The 22,641-nt window shown below is 39.7% G+C and overlaps 1 protein-coding gene across 1 annotated transcript in view; it reads left to right on the top strand.

Annotated features, from left to right (window-relative positions):
* The window catches only part of HHIP (hedgehog interacting protein), a gene marked incomplete at both ends in the record, with an annotated part of 83,564 nt that extends 62,397 nt beyond the window's left edge, over positions 1–21,167 (top strand). Inside the window, 6 exons of the mRNA XM_080937444.1 lie at positions 1,598–1,719; positions 3,794–3,917; positions 4,809–4,939; positions 7,043–7,124; positions 18,459–18,607; positions 20,974–21,167. Of these exons, the coding sequence (XP_080793570.1) occupies positions 1,598–1,719; positions 3,794–3,917; positions 4,809–4,939; positions 7,043–7,124; positions 18,459–18,607; positions 20,974–21,167 (802 nt within the window). The remainder of the gene's footprint in view (positions 1–1,597; positions 1,720–3,793; positions 3,918–4,808; positions 4,940–7,042; positions 7,125–18,458; positions 18,608–20,973) is intronic.
* Positions 21,168–22,641: the final 1,474 nt, after the last annotated feature.

The raw sequence follows: 22,641 nt of genomic DNA, 5'->3' as shown, positions 1-22,641 counted from the left end.
AGAGGCAGAGGATGGCGTAGTACTCACAGCCCCTTGGCAACTCATGTCAGGAAGACATGAGCTGCTTCTTGTTGAAAACAAGTCAAACTTCCCTTTGCCACAGGTTCTCTGTCCTCATTAAGTCACAACATGCCTGTGCCTCCAGCCATGGCACATACTGAAGTTTTCACTGTCAGAGAGGACAGTGGCGGCTCTGTCACTGTAGAACTGTCCCATCTTCTGCTTCTTCATCGTGACTGGGCCTTTGAAGCACTCGGACGTTGTTTTGTTTTGTTGCAATAATTGCTGTGTGACTCAGTCTCTGAAGCCCCCTACTCTCAATTTTTTTTAACGTTTTTAATTTATTTTATAGCCTAGTGGTTTGGTTTATAAGTAGTTAATGTATTTTGTTGTCCCAAAAAACAACACTCAATGAAATGATTTTTGCCTCCAGGGGACATTTGACAATGTGTAGAAACATTTTTGGATTTCACAACTGGGCTAAGGGTCTAAAAGCGGGGTAATACTACTGTCATCTTATGGGTCAAGGCCAAGGAGATTGCCAAGAATCTTATAATTCACAGCATGGTAACCCCTCACCCCTACAACAGAGACTACATGGTCTCAGTGTCAAGAACACTGGTTTTTGTTTGAATTTTGTTTGTTTGATTGGGTTGGGTTATGTTGTTGTTGTTGTTGTTGTTGTTGTTACATTTTTGAAGAGTTCAGACATTTCTCTAGGTTTCATTCTTCCTCCAATCCTAGCCTCTTTTACACTTAAACATTTGGGGAATCTTGTGGCCTCTTAGGCCCAGACTAGGTAACAGGAATGCAGTGATCCTTGACCCTTGTGGAGTTTAGTCGGTGATTAGAATAAAGATTTTCCGATCTCCAGATAGTGTGGAGAACATGAGGACAGGGCAGAGGTGACAGGCCTCCACGCATACACATGGCAGTTGTGTCTTTGTTCCTGGATTGGAACAAGTGGGGAACCTTTAGAACTAAGATATAATCATTCAGTGACCGGCGAGAAGTCTCAGGGAGGAGAGACACTTGCCACGGAACCTGAACATCTTAGTTCAATCCCAGGAACAGAAAGAAAGAAGAAAACTTATACAGATTGTCCTCTGACCTCCACACAATATACTATGGCACCACATACACACACACACACACACACACACACACACACACACACACACATGCATGCTCACTAAATAGATGTATGCAACTTTTTAAAACAAGTCTTCCCTGTAAGAAACACAGCACCAGTTCTACGACTAACATATGACACCCGCTGTGTGGCACAGATGGGCTGATGGCAGCATTGATTCATATTTCCAAATTCTGCCAACGTGCTATGCATGAGGTCATCCTTAACAATAAGCAAACAAAGGTCCTTAAGATAGTGAGAACATTCATTAGAAGAAAGATAGCCAGGAGAATTAAGAAATACACTCCCAAGGTCATTAGCTTCAACAGAGTAAACAAACTTGTCAGGATGTTTCCTTCAGTGGTTTCAAGAATATCCAAACTAAATTGCCCACAAAGCGTTCCTTTCCTTGTCAGGAAGAGACCCTGGGAGTAATTAATGAGTGTCTGCCTCTTTATTATGCAGATGTGCCGTGGATCGACATCCCACTGATATAAACATCAATCTAACAATACTTTGCTCAGATTCCAATGGAAAGAACAGATCATCTGCCAGAATCCTGCAGATAATAAAAGGAAGAGATTATGGTGAGTGAGGCCTACGTGGTTGCTTTTGCTTTAGATAAAGATTAGTTTTAGTATATTAATTAGAGAAAAGGAGTTTGCCTAATGAGCATTGAGAAAGCATACAAACACTGGCCTGGCAGAGGCCAGGTAGCAAAGGCTCCGTTTTCAAAGGTTCAAGTTCTCCTCTGTGCCTGAGCTTTACTCTGCTTACGCACCTTCCCATGGACTGAATGGTTCTCTCTAGGTTCATATACTGTAATGGTCTCAAAAGTCAGCAGCCATATTTTGCTCATCTAAGACCCGAGGTGAGGAATTTCTCTTTATTCACGATGATATAGGAGAACTTGTCTTAACGTTTTATATACAGAGAAATAAGCCTTAAAGGTAAAAAATGCTGAACATTCAACACGCAAGTCTCAGCAATTAGGAAAATAATGTTTCTAATAAAAATAATAGTAAATGGATTTCCTTTAGAGAAAACGATGTAATTGACTTGTAAAAACAAGTCATGGGAATAAAATGTTCAAACATTATTTTTAATAACACGATTACTGAAGTATTTACAGAGAACTTAAAGACAAAAAGCTGGATAATGAAGTTGAAAAGCCCCAGTACGTTCCAAAGCTTTAGTGCACACTCCCCTTTGAAGGGCACAATAGGTTAAGCATTATTCTGACTTAGGCAGCACAGGAGAGTGACATTATTAAGTTATTGCTCCTTCTATTGACTCATTCAACAGGGCTATTTATCCCAGCACTAGGAATGAGACGCTGTACTAGCTTATGTGCTATTTGCTTATTTTATTTTGCCTTTTTACCCTCTCTTTTTCTGCCTTGTGTGCATGTGCATTTGTGCATGTGTGTGTGTGTATGTGTGTGTGTGTGTGTGTGTACGTATGTGTGTGTGCTTGTGTGTGTGAGTGTGAATAAAAGCCTCATAAAAGCCAAACCAATGAATAAAGTGGCTTAGACAAAAAAAAAAAAAAAAAAAATTCTAACAAGCCACTAACTAATTCAATAGATTTTCATTATATCTAAGGAATTAATTAAATTCTACTAATCAAATGATCTTCCAGAGTAAACCACTTAGAGTATTAACAGGCTTACATTTATGTATTTTGAAACACATCCAAAGTTCACACAGCTCTCACTATGGAGATATTCAGAGACCCACTGTAGGTGACGGCACTGTAACAGGCCATGTTGTACAGAGGGGGGCTGAGGTTAGGAAAGGTTAGTTATCAAACAGATCTGAAGAGCAAAAGATGGGTTTGAAATGGCGCAGCCTGATTCTAGTATTTGTGACCTTAGTCGTTCATGTCTTCTGTCCTGGTGCTGGGTATTTAAAACGTGTCTTCTTAGAGCTTTATCATGATCGTGTAGGGAGAACAGGGTCTTCAAAACGATTGTGCTGCTACAAAGGTTCTTATGTAAGGTACTGCTTGTCGATTTGACATTAAATGCAAGAGCATTGACTGTAAGATGAATTTGCCACATGTAGCTCGAAGGAACACCTGGAGCAGACACTGTTATCCTTGCAGGGTTATGGCTATAGGCAAAGCCATTAACTTGCCTCAAGTGGAGGTATTATTACTTCACCGAAGAGACAGTGTTTCTAAGAATACAGTAAATGTGGGTTTAAAGACCTTTTATGCACTATGCTTTTATTTCCATCAAAGTGTGAGCCTTTAACACTTTTTAAACACTTTATATGATTTGACAGATCTTGTTTGATTTGCCAAATGTAAGCAGAACCATCTTTTAATGGACATTTATTGTTCAAAACTCAAGTTTTATAGTATTTTGCTTCTACAGTAAATAACAATGATTTCAAAATATTTGGATTTGAATTGTGTTGGAATCTTGGTGCACCTGACAGTGAAAATGGTAATATCCTGTGAGCGTTTTCATTTCACTACAGCTTAGGCTCTGATGCCATTAAACAGTTTCCTTATTCTCATCGGTACGTCTGAAAAGGATGTCTCTCCTTGTGAAACCCAAGATGGAATTAAGTTATTATAATACGCATTACTTGGCCTGTGTCACTTTTACGTCTGGAAACATTTCATTTGCTCTAATACTGTTTGTTTTTCCAGAAAGTGAGCCATCTCTTCTAGAGTTCAAGCCATTCAGTAATGGCCCTTTGGTTGGTGGATTTGTTTACAGAGGCTGCCAGTCTGAAAGACTTTATGGAAGTTATGTGTTCGGAGACCGCAATGGGTATGTTCCCTAATGCCACACTACCAAAAATGATCCCCGTGTCTACCCCAGAGTCAGACCCTGAACACGCAAATGCTGCTATTTCCTGGTGTTTCCCCACATCTGGAAGTTTAATTGAACAGATGCTTCCAAAGAGACTCTTTCCAATTGAGATAATGTTTAAAGGCAATGAAGTTTTCTGAGGGATTTTTTTTTTTAATTTATTTAGACTTTTTCCATTATCCTCACCCTAGTTCCCAAACTTGTTTTAAAGAAATTGTAAAAGCTGGGTTGTTTTGTTTCATTTTGTTTTTAAATTGCACTGGAAGTCTATGAATTTTGATAATGTCAAACCCTCAGGACCTTGAGCAGCACCGAGCAATATGTCTACATATGTAGATGCTACAAAATAAAAATGTAGCCTAAATTTTCAAACTCTATGGGTAGGTGATATGGAGCTAATGAAACCCATTCTGAGAGGCTCTTGCCTGAGCTGCTGACACTCAGGCAACAGGAGCCCTGATATGCTCACCATCAGCAAAAGATAGGAACTCAACCCTGTGCTCTGCCCATCCCTTCCTTCCTGCGCAGTATAGCCTGCAGTTGGGACCTGACCGGGAAGTATCCTCTCTTGGAGCAGGTGTTGAGGGGCTCTCTCTCTTGAATTTTTTTCAGTGCCCTCTCTGAACCACATCTTATCTTCAAGTCTCTAATCTTCCTCTGGTACTTTCACAGTGTTCCCGTATACCACAGAGCATACACTCTCTCCCTTCCCGTATACCACAGAGCATACAGCCTCTCCCTTGACAAATGTTGTCTTAAGTGTGACAACGTCTACTCTAAAACATCTTAGAGCACCCCGTAAGGTGAGGTGTATTCTCACTGTGGGTTTTGTGATGTGTTTTGTTACAGGAATTTCTTGACCCTCCAGCAAAGTCCAGTGACCAAGCAATGGCAAGAAAAGCCACTCTGCCTGGGCGCCAGCGGCTCCTGTAGGGGCTACTTTTCAGGCCACATCTTGGGATTTGGAGAAGATGAATTAGGTACCGTATCTACTGCCCCATTCAATTCCAGTTTCACCCTTGGTTTGGAACACTTGGTTCTGCCCTATACTATCAAAGTTTCTTCTGTTTGTTGGAAAGGTACCCACAGCAAAAGCAACCTTTCACAGAGTCCCAAGATGATGAAGTTATACCTTCTTTCCCAGTAACCTTTCTGCAAAGGGTCTTTATACTTTGCTTATATTTCAGAGCTTATATAAAAGTAAAAAAAAAAATCAGAAAAAAGAAGCAAAAATGAAGGGGAAAAAGTTCCAAAGGGAGAGTGTCTATGGCGGTTGATGTTTTCACTCCGTTCTATGACGACCCTTTCGTCCCTGTACTAAGATGATACCTTTATTCTCTGTCTGTTCCACTTGCCCACTTCTCTTTAATACATTTTTGGAGGGCAGACTCTGAAGCTAACTTACCGTCTCTATTGTTTACATATTTTGCTGATATGAGAATAAAAATTGCACAAGCTAATCCGAAGTGTGGAGACCATTGCCGAAGGAACAGAAATGACTTCACTGGCTATTGATGCAATAATATGTTTGGCATGTCTGTCAGTGTATGGAGTGTATGTATGTTGAAGGCTTCATCAGCACGTCATGGTGCCATTGGGAGGTGGTGACACCTTTAGAATGTGAGCCTAGATTGTGGGAAATTGGTGTTTGTTAGAAATAAATAGATTTGTATTGTGTGTGTGACGTTTCATCTACATTTATGTGTGTACACCGAGAGTGTGCTTGGTGCCTGAGGAACTGAAGCAGATCCTCTACAAGGACAGCAAGTGCTCTCAACGTCAGAGCTGTCCCTCCAGCCCCAAACTTGGTGCTCTTAAAGGGAGTATTAGAACTTGTTTTTCTCTGTATCTTTGCCTTCTGGCTGCTGTGAAGGCAACAGACCTTCTTTGCTATACACTCTTGCCATGATGACTATCCCAAGTAACAGAGCCAGGACAACATGTATTGTGATCCTAAAACCATGAGCTAAAATAAAACTTCCCTCCTTAAAAAAAAATGTACAGAGCCTAATTAATGATCGAAGGGAGCTGAGATTGGAGTGTGATTAATTATAAAGTGAAACTGTGTACTGTCTACCGCTTTAAATTACAGAGCTCAGTGTAGCTTTTGTGGTGTTTTTCTTAACCACACCCTGACAAACCATGAGGAAAAGAACCCTTTAGCCTCAGAAATGAATTTTCAGGCATAGAAAGGAAAGAATATATTTCTTTCCTAAGTCAGAACATTCTCTCTGTAATGAAAGCCCAGGTTGGCTTTGTTTGTACATTAAAATGGGGGACATCAATAGAAATAGTCCCATGCTGCTCATTTAGATTAATAAAGGACTCAGGCAACTTTCTCAAAGGCATGCACAGGGTATATTTGAGACACTATGATATAATACTTAGGGTAGAGATTTGTCTGTTCTTGCTCCAGAGGGAAAACATTTTATATCTGAGTTTTTTCTTTGATGCTCTTGTACCCTACTCAAGGGAATCCAAAAGATACACTTTTTTAAATTTATAATCTCTGTAGTATAACTTTAATGCCATTGGCAGACTTTCATTTTAAGAACTAGGTTAGGGATGGGCATCCGTGGCAGAGTGCTTGGCTAGAATATAAGGCTCTGGGTTTGCTTTCTGGGTGTCACTAGGAAGGAAAAGAAGGGAAAGAAAGAAGATAGGAGAGGAAAGGGAAGAACAAAAAAGAGGCAGAGGGTAAGGGAATGGAGAGAAGGAAAAGGAAGAATGGGCAAAGGGGCATTTATCCAGGCAGCTTCATGAGAAAGTAGGAAGATCACAGGAGGTAACTTATATCATTTCAACCTTGTAACAAATCACTAGGGTTAAACTACACACCACACAGACCAGAATCAGAGATGAGGATCCCAGGGAGGAAGCTTTATGCTATGGTCCAGGTGAGAAGCAATATCGTCTTGAATAGGAACAGGCTAGGCATGGGGAAGAGGTGGCTCCTGGGTCCACTGAGGTGTTGCTGTAACCTGTAGGCATCAGGTCTTCCCGAGGATGAATGGAGAGCCATGGTAGCTGCTTAGCTATGATGTCATGCTCTGAATTCGCTCTGATTGTTTCTCTTTCAACAGGAGAGGTTTACATTCTATCAAGCAGTAAGAGTATGACCCAAACTCACAATGGAAAACTCTACAAGATCATAGACCCAAAAAGGTAAAATGTCTTTGTCCACCTGAGTCTGCTCAGCTCAGCATTCATTCTTCAGTTGCTTTAGAACACTCAACGGTGATATAGAAGAGACACAGTTTGCAGTGGGCGGGGCTGAACGTCCAGCCTTTCCCAGGAAGACCCAAAAGTTCATTCACATCATTCTTCTCCTCTCAGAGCTGGCTTATACTCGAGGACTCAATATTCCCAGTTAAAAGTCAGAAAAGGAGCCTAGCATGGCAGGCTATGGCTTCAGATCTTGTATTAGAAAAGCAATAAAGCCTTTAATTTTGAGAAAATGAGGAATTTTCTAGCATATAGGGCTTCCTTCGTGTAATTTTCGCTAGCCAAGTAAGCTAAGTTATTTTAACAGTGAACATCTAAGCCACACTCCAGCCCTGTCTGGCAGCCCCTAGCACCAGGAAGACTGCTCTAATCAAGCGACTGAAAAGTAGAGGCCTATTTTGTTATTTGGTTCGGCAAAAGGAGGATTTTCAGGGTTTTGTTCTTTAAAGCATACATTTTGATGGCTTAGTAAATAAAATATTGCCTTGGAAGCAGGAGGGAAAGATTTCAGATTCCCCAGAACACACATAAATGAGGAGTGGGCATGCTGGGAGGCAGGCAGGGGTCTCAGGGCAGGATTCCTGGCTAGACAATCCTGGGTGAGCTCCCAGTGCAGCAAATGACCTCATTAAATAAAGTACATACTACTACATACACACACATACTACATAGACATGCATACTACATACATATACATACTACACACATACTACACACATGTGAGCATGCATACACAGATACATGCTTATTGCATGTGGGTGTGCATGATGTATGCATGCATTTTTCTGCTGCTGTTTCCTCCCCATCTGCCCATCTCACTGTATCCACACACAGTTCTGCTGTCATTCTAAATCCTTTTTCCGATATGAGAGCTGAACTATCAGAAGTTGCTAAAATTATACACCGCTACATGGATGTTGTTCAAACCAGACCTAACCGTTTTAAAGATACAACTAGTAAGCGATGAGTTAACTAGGACTTGTTACCCGCCAACACCATTTCAAACATCTTTGAAGTTTCTCTAAAAAGAACCAATCCTAATGGTAGAAAAGGTTAGCCAAAGACATTGACATTATTCAATTCTTTTTTTTAAAATAGTATTTGTTTTTATTTTATGCGCCTGCATGTATATGTCTGTAAGAGTGTCAGATCTCAGAGTCACAGACAGTTTGAGCTTCCATCCATGTATGTGTTGGAAACTGAACCCAGATCCTCTGGAAAGCAGACAGTGCTCTTAACCACTGAGCCATCTCTGCAGCCCGACGTTGTTTCATTCTTAAAATACTATTCATAAGTTGTTAGTTGTGTGTTTTCCTGAGAAAGCCATGGATTAGAAACCAGACAGACTGCCTTTTCTATACCAAAAAAATATTTTCCTGAGAAAAATGCACGTTGGTGTCAGCCACTAGCCCAGAGAGGAAACTCAATGAGAGGTGGTCACTGTTCCTTGCTCACTGAGAACATGCCCTCACTTCACAGTAAAAGACACACTTGCTGTTATACATGTAGTTGCAGGTAGTTGTGTGTACAGAGGCTTCTCTTCTGTGGTGTGAAATCAGTGTTCTCTGAGAAAAGTGAAGAGATTCAAGACTGTGAGACACTCAGGACAGTGCAGAAACAAGTACCCAGACACAAGCCAAACTAATGTGAGCTCAGAACCCAGCATTTTAATGACCTGCAGAGAGGGCCCAGGGGGTTTCACCCAGACCTGCAGCAATTAGTTTCAAAATGGTCACTGTTCTGTCATTATGTTGTCAAGACTGATCAGCTTTTGAAGCTTCCCCATAGTAAGGTAATGAATCCCCTCCCCTTCAAATCTCTCCTGATCTGGATTGTTTAGTCTGTTAGTGAGTAGAGGTGAGTTTTACACCTTCCATCTATTATTAGAATCTAATTATCAGGGTGGACATGAGTGACCTTGGCTTTGTGATCTTAGGCCCTCCTCTAGTAGGGTGGTCTCAGAGTGACATACTGAAGGCCTGGCTTCTCATTACGGGGCCTGTTTTTGGTGATTCATGTCATGTGTGGGGCCAGGGTTAAGATCTGTGTTTGCTTTGCAGAGGTGGGGGGAGTAATAGAATCCCAAAGTCCCATCCTTCTACAGAGGCATCGGCGTGTTCTAAATTAAATTGAGTGTAAGAAAGCTAATGTTTTCATAAACATTTGTTGGGAGCCTTTTGCTGTTTTGATGTGAATGCCGGTGATTATTTCTGCAATGTTTTTCCCAAGAGAAGCTGGTGTTCTATATGAGTGACACCTCTGAAAAGGCAGACTTATTTGAGGCACACAAGTTAATCACTAGCATAGGCATGCTCAAGAGGTCAGGCAGAGCAGAAGTATTTTTCTAGATCTCAGGAAAAAAATCATCAAATTTAAAAATTCATATGCATGCATATATGGGTATTTCTTGTTATTTCAAGTCTAACTCAAATTGAATAGTTAAGTTCATTGTCTTTTGATTAAATAATCCCCTAAATTTGTTAGAATATTTTCAAAATTGCTTTCATATGTCAATTGATCTATGACCCTGGAAGAGAATACTACTAAATTGTGATTTGATATTTTTCTATATAAGGTATCATAGAAGTAATGTATATACCATATTATTTATTTTACATTTTTCTACACACACACACACACACACACACACACACTAAATTAACATAGAAATAAAATGTAGTAACTCTTAACCAAATTTAACAAAAACACATGAGGTTACACTGTTGCCGCTGAGATCTGTAAGGACAGTTTGGTTTAAAGCTGTGAACCACAGAATCATTTACATAAGTCTTAAATTATTTACAGTGGAACAGCTCCCTCAGAGGAGAGCCTTTTAGAAGAAGTAAAGGTCATTAAATTTTAATTAGTCAACTTTCAACTGGGTGCATAGAATAAGGGGGTTTCTTGTTCCCCCTTATAGCTACACACATTTATATGTTGCTCTCTCGCTGTCACGACCCTTTCTTCTTCCCTTTCCCCTCTCCCCCTGCTCATCATCCACAATGAAAAGTTAAAAATGAAATATGAGACAGATCATGAATGAATCTGTCTTTTCTTAAAAAAAAAAAAAAAAGATTTATTTATTATATGTAAGTACACTGTAGCTGTCCTCAGACACACCAGAAGAGGGCATCAGATCTCATTACAGATGATTGTGCGCCACCATGTGGTTGCTGGGATTTGAACTCAGGACCTCTGGAAGAGCAGTCAGTGCTCTTAACTGCTGAGCCATCTCTCCAGCCCCCCCAGAATATGTGTCTTATGCCAAAACACTAAACACACTTCAAGGACATCATCAAGAGTTGGGAAAGTTGCCTCTCACATCAGAATAAAAAATGTCAGTCAATGTAGGGTCCCCAGTGCACCCTGTGGTCAGCCCTTGCAAGGTTCCAGGGCACAGACATAGACGTACTGGGCATATGATTTGGGCAATGACTTTCATTTTACCCAATGATGCTGAGTCTTATCTTCCTTGAAACTAAACAGCACACATATTATTAGTGTGCTGTGTCCCTTGGTTCATCAGAAACTTAGAGGCTTCTTGCCTCTTGATTCTTGACTACATGGAACTCTGAACTGAGTTGAATAATATAATTAAAGTGTATTCTAATCTCTGGACTTGTTGGGCCACATTCTTTGAATTCCATAATTATTTTCAGGCACTTTCTCAGCCTTTCAGCTTCTCTTCAGAAATTAGGATGCAGGTGTCCATGTAGCTTGACAAAGCTCTTACCAGCTACATTCAGACAGTCAAGTCATTTCCTACGTGCTTGCTCTTTGCTAACTCTTTTCAGAATTAATCAAATGTTTAAGGGGTGTGTGTGAACTGGCTTAGCAGGCAAAGGCACATGAAACACAAGCCTGATTCCTGAGTTCAAGTTCCACTTGAGAGAGAGAGAGAGAGAGAGAGAGAGAGAGAGAGAGAGAGAGAGAGAGAGAGAGAGAGAGAGAGAGCCCAGTCCACAAAGTTGTTCATTTCCAAATATGGGCTGTGGCATGAACCCCTGGCATGCTCAAATACACTGGTTAATTAATTAATATTAATTAGTAAATAAATTTAAAAGGATAAGGATCGAATGCTCCCTGGCACTGGTGGAAATTTAAAGTTCTGACACAGTTATGTGACTTCCAAGCTTCATTTCTACAGAGCACAAGACTCTAATTTTGTTTCAGGTGAACTTATACCTAAATACCTTTGTTCTGACCAGGAGATGTTCCCAGGGTTAATTGTCCAGGAATGTAGAAAGCAAAGCTATTCCTCAGGCCTCCCTTTGCTTTCTCTGAACCCAATCTTCCGGTATTTCAGCACCTTCCTTACCCCCCTCCAACCAAGCCCTGGGTCTTCCTTCCAGAGGTCTATAAATTAACAATGCAAATGCCAAGCTTCAGAAACGCTGTGTCTCCAAACTCCTCTGTGACCAAAAGCAGCCTCCCAATTCCCCTGGGGTGCCACTTACTGCCCTTGCTTTGATTTGATTTTTTTCCTTAAATCACTTCATCCTACTCCTCATTGTGCAGGATGCTAAGATGTTGATTTTAGAAAAAAAAGAAATCCCTCATAAGGGTGTGTAAGTTTTTTTGTGTATGGAGCCCACAGGCATCTCTGTCATTCTGAAGAAACTTACACATAAGAGAGTAACTTTCATCCAGTAAGCCAGTGGAGTCCCAATTCATCAGTCAAAGTTTTATGCAAGTGGCCCCCCTAAGTTGATAAATTCCCACAGTGCCTGTTGACCCAGCTGCCAAGTCCTCTTGCAGCAGGTGGTGTTTTCATGGCCACCCTGACAGTAATACAAACTGTTTAGCAGCTCCATTGACCTTGTAGCTATTAACAGGGATACAGGCTCCACAAGGGACTAGCTCTCCAACAGAGCAGAATTTCTTAATACTAGGGGTCATGGACAAGTATATGCCCTATAAAAATCCACCCGGCGTGGTCAATTTACCTCTAAAAAATGGGGAAGCATTTTTGCTATTATTTTTATTATGTATATCCAATAACCAAAAATGTGTGTGCACATATCTCCTAGCCTTTGTTTTCATTGCTGATAAACTTCATTTCATGTGTAGTTAAAAGAAAAAGGCCTTTTTAGCTAATATATCTTCCTTAGTTACTACAGATTATTTGAAATTTTAGATGTTTTATTTTTAAAATAAAATAAAATCAAGGTTAAAACTTGTAATGAAGCTGATTGTGAGTACATAGTTATTGTAATGTCTTTGATATAACTATCCTCTCATTCTAGCAAGATTTGCATTCATGTTTATTTATTTATTTCCAGGCATACTAAGACAGACCAATGTAAGACCTGCAGCATGACACAGAACCTTTATCTACTTCAAAACAAAGTCTCACAAAAATCTATGAAAAACTAATGTGACCAAGTTATCTTAAATACTTCTTGTGTTCTATTTTTGAAAATAATCATGCCTTTATTCAAAACGATGTCAAATTTATTTTAAAATGCTAGCCTAACTCTTTCTTTCCTTCTTAAAACTTCTGGTTCTGTAGCCCACTGCCAGGAATCTAAAGTGCTTCCCTAGATCTGTTAAGATAGAATTAATTGACAAACACGAATTGTAAATGTCTACAGTGCACAGCTCATTCTCCCCCAAGCTTTCCTCTTCGGGAATTTGCTCCAAGAACTCCACTGGGTGTCTGCAACTGTGGATCCAACCCTGTATATGGTTTTCCCCGATACATGCCCATGATAAAGCAAAACTTGTAAATTAGGCATTCACAGCAACAATCAATAGTAAAGCTATAACAATATACTATAACGATGTATTTTAAAGCATTACTGGTTCATTTCTGGAATTTTCCATTAACATTTTTAGACCACTATAACCAAAAAGCAGATAGAACTGTAGGGATAACACATTTTTTGATGATTATGTGAACGTTCAATGATTAAGTCGAGCTACTTAACATTAGCCTACATACCAAATGTTTTAAATCTTTAAAAATATTTTATATTTCCTATAAATGTGACATATAACTGCATCATTCAAAGAAATTGTCCGTTTTATTCAACTGCAGCCTTCCTAATTTTCTAGTTTTCAGTGCTGGACCATTAGCCCCTACGATAACCCTATGGGCTGCCCTGAAATTTTTATTGAATTTTCACCTACAAATGCCATTTATTTACAAATATATATAAACAACATTTTTCTTCAGAATTGGGTTTATTTATTAAGAGTCCAAGATTTTTACTGGTTTTTTGTAAAGTCATATGTTTTCCCTTCACCCACCAACTCCCTTTGCTCAGTGCTTAAATCTGATAGTGGTACTCATCCAGAAGGTCTTACACTTTCATTGTATTTTATTTTTATTAAAATTTTACTTTTATTATAGCACTAGATGTCATCTTAAGGGTCAACTGAAAATTGAGTCTGGGTTTCCCACCTTCCTCCTGAGTTTCAGAGTCTCACTTCCAACACGTGTTGATGTGTGTTTCTAGTCTCCCCGAGGGCAGCAATAGTGCTTCCAGCTAGAGTTGTGCTTGTTCAAGAATTGCCAGACTATTTCCCAGCCCCCAGTCCTCTAATAAGCCTGTGCTGTCACTTAGGCCTCCTGCACTATTTAAATTACAAGGTGATGAAGTCAGGGAAAATCTGGTTGGGCTGAAGCACTAATCAATAAAAATTGCCTTGGAGATAAATATTTTTTTCAAGCATATGAAACTTTGAATTAACTTTTTTCACATCCAGCACTAATAATTATAGTTGATCAATTTCTAGAGTCAAGAGGCTGCAAGAGTATCAAATATTTGAGGTATTTTCATAGGCTTGCCTTTCTATTTAAATTGAATGACAATAATATTCAGCTTTAACTGCTTTGCCTAGATTAAGAGATCTTATCATTTTTACCTGCTGATTTTCCCATGAAAATAAAGAGATCAATTTAAGTCAATAAATTTTGGTGTGTGTGAGAGATTCACACACTATCTTAGATATTTGTGGTTTGGGGTGGTGACTGGACCATTATCACATTAATAATTAATTGACACTGTCTATCCTAAATTAGAGCTTTAGGATACACCGTGCAAATAAAAACGTGTGATGTTATAGTGAACAAGATGAACTGTACAAAATTATCGTCATTCTTGAGTGGAAGTAGACTCCTCCCTTAGAGCACACACATCAGTTACTTAGGAATTACCGGCAGGAAAGTGAAACACTTTCAGTGCCTCAATAAGCATCAGTACCTTGTTATGCTTCAAAGAGGAGGGCACTTTTGAAAAGGTCTCTTCCTTTCCACACAACACCACATCCCAATAAGATGGCTGTTTCCTGGACGCACAGGAAGAAAGTCTTTCTGTTCAACCTGGAATATGTTCATGCTCCTCTCACCTCAACTGGATTGATTAGGTGTCAAATTCAGCTTAAATGTTTGCTACAAAGTGTCTATAAATAGTCACACAACATTGCTGTCAATCCCTGGCAATTTTCAATTTGATCCTCATGAGTACCATGTACAAGAAAAATGTTACACAGAATAACCAGACAAAAGACAGTTATCTGGTAGACCTTGGGGAGATAGGATTTGTATGAGATTTCAGAGTGCTAAGTACCCAGGGATCATTTCTCTGCCTTGACTTGCACAAATGGGCAGTAGCCAAATCTACCATCATAAGACACCTCTCCCCCAACTCTGCAGAAATAGAAGCGAAGACTGCCTTTAAAAACAGTGAGTGGCAAAAGTTGACTACAGGGTATCAGACAATCAAGGACTTCATGAAACCATAGGATCAGCTCCTGTGGCATAGAAAAATATGGATGTCACAGCCTTCGCTGCTGAAGACAAACTCCTCCCAATTACAAGGTTTCAGTGCTTTTTGTACTTGGAAGTTTAAGAACACACTAATCAATGACCACATGGTTGCTCCTGGTTAGGTGAACACTCTTTCAATCATTGAATCTGACTCTGTCCCTCATCCATCTCGTTGCTCTTCATCTGAGACGAGACCAAGCAACAAAGGTTTAAACAAATGGTTTCTCTAAACGTGTGAGAATGGGAAAACAAGGGAGGAGGAACAGGTTCTAAATATGGTGATAGTGAGGACACACTCTTCCATGAGCCCCAAGGTGACTAAAGGAAGCCACAGGACAATCCCAGCTGCTAAAACCTCCAACAAGTCAGAAGTTCATAAATAAGTAGTCATTACGATCTGCATCTCTTGATTTACAATAAAGTAAATTTGAAATGTATGTACCTCAGAAGAATTAGAAATGAGCTTTTTTTTTTTTCCTGGTGAAATCCAAAATAGATAAATGTCAACACCGCTCATTCAGAAGGACAGAATTCACCACAGTGTTTCAACACAAGCCGACAGGAGATGTCTCGTCTATTAATTTATTTGTTCATTCACTAAATTAAATGCATTAAATTAAAACCACCCAGATTCTCACTACCCCAAGAGAGCCCCTGCTGGCCTTTTGTAGCCACAGGAAGTCAACACAGACAATGTGTGGTATAAAATAACTCATGCTCCTCACTGTCCCTCTTCATTGCAAAGTGTCCAAACTCTTACGCCACTACTCAAAGCCAGCTGAAGTGGGTTTCAAAGAAAACATCTTAACGTTCTGAAAACAATACTTTATATATTAAAAAGTATTAGGCAATTTCTGTGATAGTCCCTCAGTATTCCATTATTTGTCATGTGAGGAGATGAGGAAATATGTTTCTCTGATTCAAATTAAGCTTAAGGACTGTGGGGATAGCTGTCAACACATAAACTCCATTTATTCTTCACTGCAAACTGAAACACCCTTTTGGCTATGTTTTCTATTTTGAAAGTTGCTTCTGACTCCATTCAATAGAGCTCAGAATCCAGAGGCTTTAAATAAATAATTGCTTAAAAGAACAGAACTATTCAAATGATTCTAATTAGATTATACAATAAACACAATTTCTAGCACAATGAAAATATGTATTAAGATTAGTTAACCTACAATGAATATGTACTCTCGATTTTTGCTTAGCTGTCACTAGTTATAGGTAGGTAGTATTTATGTGCTAAGACGGTCCGTTTCAATGCAATCGGCCAGTAAATCATTGGCTCTCCATAGTAATCATCAAGTACAGAAAAACACTTTGCTTCACCAAACATCTTTGTCAAACATGCTTTATTAAACATATTCCTAGAAAAGTTAATTTAAATACATTGACTTTACTTCTTCTCTGGATGAGGAAAGAATCCTCTGACCTTAGGACATACTGGCCTCACATTTTAGCCTTTGATGTACTTTCTAGTATTGCAGTTAACATAAAACACATCTCTTATAAATAAATTTAACTATACCATAAGTAAGAATTGTTAGGCAGTAAAATACAACATTTTTTGGTTTTATGTCTATGAGATAAAAGTATATCAATTTGACGAGATGTAGTACACATCCTTAATCCAAGAACAAGGAAATGGAAGACATGCATGTTTTTGTGCCTTTGAGGACAGCTTAATGTTCATAGTGACTGTGTGTGTGTGTGTGTGTGTGTGTGTGTGTGTGTGTGTGTGTGTGTGTGCTGCTCAGCAAGACTCCCTTGAAGGACATGTGAAAAATATAGTTGATGCTGTCTGAGTGGAAGTGGACTTAGGCCATGGAATGCCTTAGGAGGATCTCTCACAAAGATTGACTCTATCCAATTTTAAATGAAAAGTTGATTAGGTTTAAGATATAAGTCTTCAGAACTACAACATTACTTGCAAAACACAGCATTTTTAGAATAAAGTAAGACTTTTAATGATGAAGAGAGATACAGAAGTTCCTATACCTCTTTAATACGTGAGATTGTAACACGTGATTTGGGGACATTGTAGAAAAGCCAGCCTTAAGAAAACAGCCTCTCACCAGCAAATGGCACACACCTTTAATCCCAGCACTCAGGAGGCAGAGCCAGGTAAATCTTTGAGTTTGAGTCCAGCCTGATCTACAGAGTGAGTTCCAGGATAGCCAGGGTTACACATAGAAACCATGTGTTGAAAAATAAAAAAGAAGAGGAGGAGCAGGTTGAGGACTCTCAAAAGCTTAATTCTTTGCTTATTTAGTAAGGTCCTATAATTTAGGTTTGACTTCAGGAGCACATGACAGACTAACAAACTCTGTTTACAGACTTTACTGTAAAGTCCTCACAGTGTGGCAACACCGAGACCAGGGGAGACAGGAAACTGCAAGCTTTTCTCCTGAAGTCTAAATTTGGACTCATGGTGCCAGCTTGATGTTGCTTAAATGACACCATCAGAAAAGCAGACAAATCATAAGAACCTCTGATGTCTTAATTTTTCCTACAAATGCAGCAGCTATTGAGTAATTAACACAAAATGCATGAAGTTTCACATTGCAAATGAGGTTTCTGTGCTTGCTGTTATTAGCATTTTCTTCTTCATAACAGGAGTGAATTAAATTATTATACAGTGATAAAATAATATAATTTTATATAATTCATAAAATCTCTATTCTATAGGTACAGTTGAAATTTTATTTAGTAGCATAAATATTTACCTGCATATACATATTAGGATAAAGTGGAAAATTACTATGTCAAATGTAAAACAAGCTGTAATGTATTGGAAGATAACCATTAAAGAGAGACAGAGAGAGAAAGAAGGGATCAGGGCAGAAGAGATTCCTTCTCATGTTTGTCAGGCATCATGTGTTCACTATGATGTCACCAGCCCTGTGATATTACAGTGAGCCCCAAAACAAGAGATGCTTTCAGGGTTGATCCCCAAAAGTTTTTATGGATCTGTAGTGGAAGAAAGCTTGAAAATGTGTGTGCCCTTCTATTTTTAAGATTACAGTGTGAGGATGAGCAAGCCTAATGGCCTAAGTTCCATCCTCAGAACCCGTGTAAAGCTGAGAGGAAGGAACTGACTCCACAGGGCTGATCTCTGGCCCACACAAATGAGTCATGGCATGAATGTGCACACCCCTCTCACACATCCACACACGCACATAGGCACACACATATAACATAAAATAACATTTTGAAACATTTAAAATTGTAGTTTCTAGATGTTCTAGCTACCAAACACAAGAGCAATATTACTATACTATCATAATGATAATTTTTATGAAGAATTTTGATGCTAATAAGGTTTCTTAGGCTACCTCACATCACTGTGTATTTTTCCGTTCTGAAGTTGTAAGGTGTCACTTAAAGATCTCTTTTGAAAGTAACCGGCATTCTTGGTAAGCTGTTAAACCGCTGAAGTTTGTCCCATGCCAGTCTTCTGACTGATGTCCAGTGTCTACTCTTGTTTTGGGATGCAGACCTTTAATGCCCGAGGAATGCAGAGTCACCGTTCAACCTGCTCAGACCCTGACCTCGGATTGTTCCCGGCTCTGTCGGAATGGCTACTGCACCCCCACCGGCAAGTGTTGCTGCAGTTCTGGCTGGGAGGGAGATTTCTGCAGAATCGGTTAGTATCTGTCTTACCGCCCAGAAAACGGAGAATAGCCTGTGGGTGCTCAAGAAATTAGCAGCACCTGTCTGTAAAATCATCTAGGGTGCAAGTGGCTAGCACTATGCAAATGTCCCTTTCTGGAGTTGTAAATGGATTCTTTCCTATCTTAATGGTGGCTGTTCACATATCTAAGTTAATCATACGCATAAAAGATCTTTGAATGACTGGATCCTTTATTTAAAAAAAAAAAAAAAAAAAAAAAACAGTACACCACAGCCCTGTATTTGGAGTATTCACACCAGCCAAAGACTTAGTGTTTGCCAAGCCCCTGGCCAAGTGCTAGCATTTTCCAGACACCCCATAAATGCTCTCTCTGGCTTCACTGCTTGCATTTCGCTGTGGCACACTAGGAGCAGGGCTTTTCCATGGGTGTTACTAAATCAAAGGGGAAAGCAAAGACCTAGACACGTATTATGAGACCTTTCTCTGTTGCTCCGTCCCTTGTGAGCCATGATGAAGGCGTGCAGCTTCTCAGAGGCAGTGAAGACGGTTTGCTGAGGTCATTCCAACCCTTCATGTGGGATGCCCTCAGTTTTGTGCCATGTTAAATTCTAATTGGTGTGAAGTTTGGAAAACTGGGTAAATTTAGAAACCTCAGGAGTTCAAGATTGTGTTTATAATAGAAATTCAACAACGAGTATGCATGCATTCGTGAGAAATGGTTTTCATTTCTACTATTTCACACATTGAAGTATGCCTTGCCAGTGAAACCTCAAACTCCAAATTAATATTTAATATTGTTCTTGACTCATAAATACTGCTTTTTATTTTTTAAATGTATTTGTTTCAAAATGTATTACAACCATGACTTGTCTAGCTTGCATTTTGCCTTACAGACATAGTCATACTTAACAGTCATAGACAGCACATGTTTTACACTTAAACTGCTTCTGCCATTTAGTGACATGGCTCACACCTGACTAGCTCTGCCATCATAGGTGAGCGATACTGAACGATACGCAGCAGAATCTCTAGTTATTTAGAATAAATACATACACTCTATTGGCCAATTTCATCTCCCTTTTGGTCAGTTGGGCCCAAAACTAATCAATGTACAGATGTAATATGCGTCTTACAGCCATTATCCCTCTGCTTCTCTTGGTGTTTGGCAACATAAATTCTTCCTACCTCTAGTTTGTCTCACAGAGACACTTCGTTGGGTTCTTTGCACGTTGCCTAATTTCTATGTCCCCTCAAACAAATGTTGGTTAAAAACTACTTTTGAACGTCTTCATGGGACAACATGCTCAAACTAAGGGTGGGCACACTGTTTTAAGTTCTGATGTGCTCTACAATGTCTTAACAGATATGAATCACACTCAGAAATGCTCTGTAGTTAGCTAGTTTCAATAAAATTGTCTCAATTAAAATTTTCTCCTGATTAAATATTTTTCATATAAAAAAGCACTTTGTGAAATTAATCTGGATGTTTTAAATGAAAAATTTTATTTATACACCCAGACGGTTCATACATCTTCCAGAAATTTGAAGGAGAAAGTGCTTTTCACTTTTTTCTCATACTGTCTTTCCCATGGGTCAGTTCCAGAACCATGAGTTTTGTTATCTGAAAAAAACAAAAGCGGTTCTGATTCCTTAAAGTACAAAAAAATGTATTCAAAGGATTTGATTGTGTCTGTGGTGTGACATTTTGTGTCCAAATTCTATGTCTCCGTGTCATTTCAGCAGTATATCTTTACATTCTTTTCATATTTGGTAGCAGTAAAAACAATTCAATAATGAATTTACTCGCCGTAAAAAGGCTGCAAAGGCGTCCTGCTCAGAACGTCATCCGCCAGTCTCTTGCCCTCGGCCCAGGATGGGCTTTCAGGCACTGAGCAATGTGTTTAGTGCACCACCTAAAAGCATAGGAGGTGGGACCCCAGGGAGACAAGATGCCGGATAGTTTATGCAATTCCACTCCAGAGCTGATCTTATTTGAGCCTCACACTGGACCTGCTCTGGCCAAGGGCCCCTTTCTCAGGGCAGGCCTCTCTCCTGTGTGCTCCGCCCCTGCAGGAATGGGATTGGCTGTGGGCTAGAACGCCTCGAATGGGTTGACATCACTGTATTAGAGTCAGTTCTGGAAATCAGAGATAGTTGCTCGTGATCTCGGCTTCACAGCATGCTGACAGCCGGATGTTTAGCTTGGTCCCTGCCCTTCAAAGACCTTGTGTCTGGAAACAGTTTTCCCCCACTTGCATATTCCTCTGATCATTTTGTGACTGTCTCCCACCTTCTTTTCCTACATTAAATATTTGGCCACAGACATGGTGGTTTCTGACGTGAAGATTAAGTATACCGTGTTGTTTTCTTTCTTGCAGCCAAGTGTGAACCAGCGTGTCGTCATGGAGGTGTCTGTGTGAGACCGAACAAGTGCCTCTGTAAGAAGGGCTATCTCGGTCCTCAGTGTGAGCAAGTGGACAGAAGCATCCGCAGAGTGACCAGGGCAGGTATCCTTGATCAGATCATTGACATGACGTCTTACTTGCTGGATCTCACAAGTTACATTGTATAGTTTCTGGGACAGTTTGAGTATAACTTTCCGGTGGGCATTTATTTCCGTCTTGTCATTAAAAAGAGAGACTGTCCTGCTACACACTCCTGTGATTTCATTTTCTTTTAGTAATTTAAAAGCAATTTCCAGAAATGTACAGATCTCAGCGTGGATGTTGGCACGTCTCTTCACATCCGCACATGCACTCACAACCCCAGACTTGAGGTTGAATAACAGAAGAGTGTTTCGTTTCGTTTTGTTTTGATATCTGCTTTCTGGTGTGGAGTACTTTACGCAAAAGTTCCACTGCAAATTGATCACACACAGTTTTTTCTGACATCAGAAGATATTCTTTTACATTTCATGAAATTTCTGTCTGTCATTACTAAAGTCAACCTTAGTAGGGTTTTGAAATGTTACTGTGCGATGTGGTGGAAGTATTTTTATATTAAAGGTTTATAATACGAGAGCATGTTTCCAAACGCCTTGGTGAATTTCTGAACAAGCAGCTCGATGTAAGGTTGTAATCTTCATTCCTGTTGATGCATCTAGTTATAGAATGTTATGCTCTTGCCTCTTTATTTGACAGAGCAATCTGATTATGTCAGCCTAATCTCAAGATGGTTTGCAAATGCTTCCTGATTAAATCAGAACAACCTATTTGAAAGAGCAATCTTCCTGAATGCACTGCTCCTATTGTATATTTTGTGTAACCATACGCTCTGGGTTTTGTTACATATTTATATTTTTTATTTTATTTTTATAATATAGACATCACCTAGATGAGACACCTTTACCCTGTCCTGTAAAATACTAAAGTTTCATTTTCACCAACTTAATTGGGAAGAAAGGGGTGGGGAAGCACGCAGTGTTGAACGCACTGTGGATCTAATGGGGCAGTGTGGACTTGTAATCACTCCCGTTGGATGAGAAAAGGAAGCAGCCAGTTCCTATAAAATCCCAGCATTGCATGCATGTGAAGTGTTTTCAGCATAGCAAGAGTGTCAGAGCCTGTGAGATTAAAAGGTTCCAGTATGCGCTCTGAATCCATCCTTCCTAGAGAGGTATTGGCTCCTTCACAGCCAGGCCAGGCTGTATGGAAGTTGGTCACATGTAGAGTCTTAAGAACGTCATTCTTGGCAAATTTGACTTCTAGTGTTTATGTTCCTTTAGGATTCTGTGGCCATACTCTTTGGTTCTTGCCTCAATAAATTTTCTACAGATGTTCTGTTCAGATTTTTTGAAAAAGAAATGATGTGCTCTAGCTTTCAATTACAAGAGTCTGACAGACGTTTTTCTGAATGGTTTTCCATGTGTCATCTCTCCATGTTTGGATTTAACAAAGGGTTTGTACTACTGACATTGGGCCATGACCAGTGCACACTCTCTAGCACAGCACCCATTGCCCTGGATTCCAAGCTGTAGAATCACACACGTGTGCAGTGCTGGCTGACAATGCTCCTCATCCTCAGGAATATGAGCCTTAAGCATGAAC

The sequence above is a fragment of the Micromys minutus genome (assembly GCF_963924665.1).
Source record: "Micromys minutus genome assembly, chromosome: 24".
Lineage (NCBI taxonomy): Eukaryota > Metazoa > Chordata > Mammalia > Rodentia > Muridae > Micromys > Micromys minutus.
The sequence above is the reverse complement of the archived record's forward strand: the minus strand, read 5'-3'. Positions and strand labels throughout refer to the sequence as shown.